The sequence below is a fragment of the Tarenaya hassleriana genome, unplaced genomic scaffold, assembly GCF_000463585.1.
Source record: "Tarenaya hassleriana unplaced genomic scaffold, ASM46358v1 Cleome1, whole genome shotgun sequence".
Classification (NCBI taxonomy): Eukaryota; Viridiplantae; Streptophyta; class Magnoliopsida; order Brassicales; family Cleomaceae; genus Tarenaya; species Tarenaya hassleriana.
The window spans coordinates 1548797-1553909 of NW_010960187.1; the positions used below are offsets into that span (position 1 = coordinate 1548797).

A 5113-nucleotide genomic window follows, 5' to 3' on the forward strand; every position below is an offset into this window, starting at 1 on the left:
CCCTCTCTCGCTCTCTCTCTCTCTCTCTCTCTCTCTCTCTCTCGCTCTCTCTCTCTCTGTGTGTTGCATTTGGTTTGAATACATCACCCCCAATTTCTCAGATTGACTCTTCGCGCGACAACAAAATGGAGAAGCATGATCTCTCAACCAACACCGTGATTGACAACCCTCAAGCTGTCTGTGAGAAAATAGCCCTAATTCGGGATGCGGGTCCGTCCAAATTCCAGGTCTTTCCCTCTCGGTGTTCATGTTTTGGTACATTGCAATTCATCGCTTTTTGAAATTGCGGCAGTGGTTTGGTCCATAAAACTCCCTTGGGAAATCAGATACATAAGTTTTTTACGTTTTTTTTGTTGTTTTTTCTCTTGGAATTTAGGTGATTGCTGATTTTGATGCGACATTGACGAGGTATTGGGTCAATGGGCGTAGAGGAATGAGTATGTTCATATTCTCTCTGGGTTTCAATTGTAGTTGTTAATCATAAATCTCAATAAACGACACAAAATCTGTAACTCTGTATTGAATGTTTCAGCAAGTCATGGGCTTCTGCAACAAGGGAACTCATATTATGATGCCAAGAGACAGGAATTATACGAATACTATCATCCTTTGGAGATTTCTCCGGCAATTCCTGTGGAAGAGAAGACATCACTCATGGAAGAGTGGTACTGTATAATCTCTTTAGTTCTGTCCTAAATGACATGCATTTGATTTTGCTTTTGATATGTCCACATTAACTGATCTCTGTTTGCTGAAAATGGCTACAAAAATCACTCATGCGTAGTTCATTCTTGTTTTTCTCTCATGTGTCAACAGGTGGGGTAAAACCCATGGCCTTCTCATTGAAGGAGGCCTAACATTTGATGCAATAAAGAAATCTGTTGCTGATTCATCCATTGCTTTCCGAGAAGGCGTGGTTGAGCTTTTTGAATTCTTGGAGGTAAGCTTTCTTGACAGTGTTATCTACTACCGTGGTTATGATAGTATATGGGCAAGGAAAGAAACAGCATTTCTTGATCATATCATTTTTCATCTGCTATAGGAGAAGGATATCCCCGTTCTGATTTTTTCAGCAGATTTCGTCAGCAGGACTTGCCGATGTCATTGAAGAGGTTTGTTTGTGTTTCTTAGTTTGATTGTATATATACACCATATTTCTGGTGCAGCTATATGACTGTTTCGGATACTTTTATTTTGTCAGGTTTTGAGGCAGAAACTTCATAGAACATTTAAAAATGTAAGGATCGTCTCAAACCGAATGGTGTTTGATGACAATGGTTGTCTCGTGTCTTTTAAAGGTATATTTGTGTTCGTTAGTTTATATTTTGTGCTGTGTATATAAAAGGCCAACATCCTGTTATGATTTTGTCTCTGTAACTCCTTGAACTTTACAGGAAAGCTAATTCATGTGCTGAACAAAAATGAGCATGCTTTAGACATGGCTGCTCCGCTTCACGATCAACTAGGCGACACCAAAGGAGCAGATGAAGACACCGCCCGTGTAAAACTAAGAACCAATGTGTTACTTCTCGGCGATCATTTGGGGGACCTGAGCATGTCTGATGGTTTGAAATATGAAAACAGGATCTCTGTTGGATTTCTGTAAGTTGCTCTGTTCTTTCAATCGGTTTATTGCCATTTCTGTCCTGTCTGTTTGCTTAATTACATTTAAATTACAGGTTTTGTTTCCATTTTCTCTCATCATTTCATATGGGTTCTCTCACTTAAATTTCAGGAACGATAATATTGATAAGAGTCTCCAAATCTACCGCAGTGCATTCGATATTGTTTATCTGGTAAGTAAGAAAGTTGCAAATTTTCTTGAATTTGATATGGTTGAATTTGAATGACTAACAGAAACTATTTTTCTCGATCTATTTAGAATGATGCACCCATTTCGGGAGTTGTGGATCTTGTTTCTCAGTTGTTCCCGACAGAAGCGAGTTAGCCGCAATGCCCATTTCTCGCAAGTTTCCATCGTTCAGCTCAATGGAACTTGGAGGAGGTGACAGATTATCTGCAGACGATTCGTCGGGTAAATCCTCAGGAATAGATTTCACTTCACATAAATGGACTTGGAAGGATGAAGTTCATCGGTCCAAGGATTGTTTTTGTTAATTCAACTGCTAGATGACAGGCATTCTTCAATCAATGGGTTATTGTATTAACCTTTTGTCTTCGGTTACATAAAAGAACAGACCATTTTTTTTAATCATTGTAATAAACATTTCTGGATCTTTTTTGCTTAGAATACAAAAGGGATTAGAGCCTTGATATGGCCGGGAAAGTCTTCGAACTTGCTCAGGTACCATCTTCTGGTTGCGGAACTCCGACCCATCAGATAGAAAGTCGTTCCCATGGCGAGACACAGTGCATAAATGTTCTGGGATATGAGAAAGAATCCCCAAAAGACCAGAATCTCGAACAGGTAATGAGGACAGATCACCTTATCAAACAGACCTCCCTCTGGAATCTTGTACTGTTGTTTCCCGCCGCGGTTTCTTAGCTTGGACAGCAAGTAGTGGTGATACAGATTCCCGACAATTCCGACAGCAAAGACCAGAACTCCGGCATACATTAGATCGAATTCTGGTACTGGCAGCTCCAGCGATAGGTTTTGTGTATATAACATCATGGCTGTTGATGTGAAATAGCTGAGAGTTATGGTAATGACCGCGTCAAGAGTCATGCACCCACTGTACTTGTGTATGAACATCACCTGGATTTACACACAAAACTGATGATTTGATTGCGAATTCCGAATCATTAAAAGGGTTTTCGATGCACAAGTTGCAGACGAATTTACCTCGAAGACCCGCTTGAAGAAATGGAGGGAAATAGAAGAAACCTGAGATCATCAGATGGGAAGAGGTAGAAGGAAGCAGAAGCGGCTGCGAAGGCGGGGGAATACAGCCAGAGCATTCCGGTTCTGCTCGAGATCTCGATGGCAGGACGACGAGGATTCGAGCCGGAGAATTTGGAGTACTGCATATGCTTTCCCCGCACTTCGGACAATCCTGCCATGGCCAGACCGGCGAAACCCAGAACAGCCATGGAGTTGACGAACAATGAGGGAGGCGGAGGATACAGAAGATTCATCGCCATTGTCTCCTTCTTCGTCTAATACTTTCTTCTGTGAAAGAGTATTTAAGGGAAGTCACGTTAGAAGAGGAACAAAGGGGGGATTTACAAAAATGACTTTAAATGTCATTTTGACTTCAAGGGTGACCTTGAAATTTTGATAATTCCAATTTTGTCCTTCAATATAATAATTATATTTTATTATTATTTTATTCAGGAGACTTTATTTCGTTTTCGAAAAAACTTAATATTTCTTTTATTCGGTTTAGCGTTTCTTCTAAAAATGGGAGCCAATGTCCATTATAATTATCTTTCGATGAATGTTTTCTAAAATATTCAATTTTTATTTCTTTTATTGTAATTAATTTTTTTAATTCTGTAATTATATTGTTAATTTGTTCTTTTTCTATTGTATTTTGTATGCATCTTAGTTTACTATATGTTTCTAAATGTTGTACTGGTGCGTTTAATAATTCGATATTTTTCTTGTATATTTTTTCCATTTTATTCGTCAGAATTTATAATATCTCGTTTAATCTCTCTTACTGCGTTAAATATTGCACTAATCATTCTTATTTTTCGATTTTCCTTATTAAGTTCATTTCGTTCAATTGTTCCATAAGTTCGTTCTCTGAATATACTTTCTATAGTTTCAACTAATAATTGTTCAAGATGATCTAGGCATGGTAAACTTTCAAGATTTAATAAGGATAGTTTTTCGATAAAGTCTTCGTTGAAATTCATTTTGTAAGATTATTGATTTGTGATATTGTTTTTCGTAATTTAGAGTAATCTTCCGGGTTTTCTTCTGATTGTTCAGTGTTGAATAATAGAGATGGTGATTCTTGTATACTTAATCTTGGGTTAAGTCGTAACAACGATTTTCGTCCTGGTTCTATTGCAGTTAATGGTCTTTTTAGACAGATTACTGGTTTAAATAAATCATCTATTTCTATAATCTCTTTGTTTCTAAAATTTAAACTGTGATGACTATTGGTTAATGCGTAGTTAATCTGATAGGTTATAGAAAAAGGGTGATTTCCTTTTTCCATGAAATCTGTTCTATCTAGTTTGTATTGGATAACTATTGAATTATCCAAGTCTTTATCTTTCAATGATAATCCGAGTTGTATATTAATGTTAAATTTAATTTTTCCAGAAGAAAGATTTCCTTTTCCTTCGGCTATAATACTTTCTTTATAATTGGTTAATCTGTCATCTCTAATTTGAAAGGTAATCGGGGAATCGATACCTTCTTTGAATGTTGATTTTATAATTATTTGAATAGTACTACAGTGTATGTAGGCTATTTGTTTTCTTTGTTTTTCGGGACAATTTCTGAGTCGTTCTAAGATTTGTTCTTTGTTAATAATTGGGAGAATGAGTTCTCCTGTAGTTTGTTCAATTGGTACTGGTGTTTCTCCAACCATTATTCCGAACTTTATTATGTTTGTTCTCGATAATTGTTTCTTTATTTTTCCTAGTATAGTCTGTTCGAAGTTTTCATCTTTTTGGAGATCAAAACTTATTTTTCGTATTTTGTTTATATCTATAATTCCATCAAAGAAATATTCTTCATCTGATTGTATAAAATTATCGAATGCAGAGGTTGATGCCATACCTGATTCGCTTTTGTAGATAATCCCTGTCGGTTGGTGTTGGTGAAGATCGTTTCCTCGTTGGTGATCCGGAGATCTGATCGGTTTTTTGATATTGTTCAGGGGCGGTGTTTAGTTCCAGAGTTCTGGAGTAATTGATTTGGGATTCAAAAGAATCTATTCAAGGCCTCCAGAAGATATAGATCTTCAAGCCAATCTCTTGAGAGAGATCTTTCAGAGAGAGTTCTGAAACAAATCCGTTTATTTCACTCTGAGTTCTCCCACCAGAGAGAGCTCATATTTATACAACTTTGGAACCCTATCGGTTAGGATAAGAATCTCAAACCGGGGCCCGACTTACACACATGGCATTACATAATTATACAATAAAGATTACAGAGATAAGGTTCATGATAACCTTATCTTTTATTGGG

General features: G+C 37.0%; 2 protein-coding genes across 2 annotated transcripts in view; one reads left to right on the top strand and one right to left on the bottom strand.

Moving 5' to 3' along the window:
- The window catches only part of LOC104801973 (7-methylguanosine phosphate-specific 5'-nucleotidase A), a 2646-nt gene extending 419 nt beyond the window's left edge, over nucleotides 1-2227 (top strand). The window contains 10 exon segments of the mRNA XM_010525399.2: nucleotides 102-227; nucleotides 377-437; nucleotides 533-665; nucleotides 817-940; nucleotides 1043-1069; nucleotides 1071-1112; nucleotides 1202-1298; nucleotides 1395-1602; nucleotides 1736-1796; nucleotides 1883-2227. Coding sequence (XP_010523701.1) covers nucleotides 102-227; nucleotides 377-437; nucleotides 533-665; nucleotides 817-940; nucleotides 1043-1069; nucleotides 1071-1112; nucleotides 1202-1298; nucleotides 1395-1602; nucleotides 1736-1796; nucleotides 1883-1948 — 945 coding nt within the window. The 3' untranslated portion in view covers nucleotides 1949-2227.
- LOC104801897 (3-oxo-5-alpha-steroid 4-dehydrogenase 1) lies at nucleotides 2221-4792 on the bottom strand. Its single transcript, XM_010525310.2, is given in 4 exon segments — nucleotides 2221-2719; nucleotides 2807-2838; nucleotides 2841-3133; nucleotides 4703-4792. Coding segments are annotated over 3 exon segments (771 nt in total). The 5' UTR covers nucleotides 3106-3133; nucleotides 4703-4792; the 3' UTR covers nucleotides 2221-2245.
- Nucleotides 4793-5113: the final 321 nt, after the last annotated feature.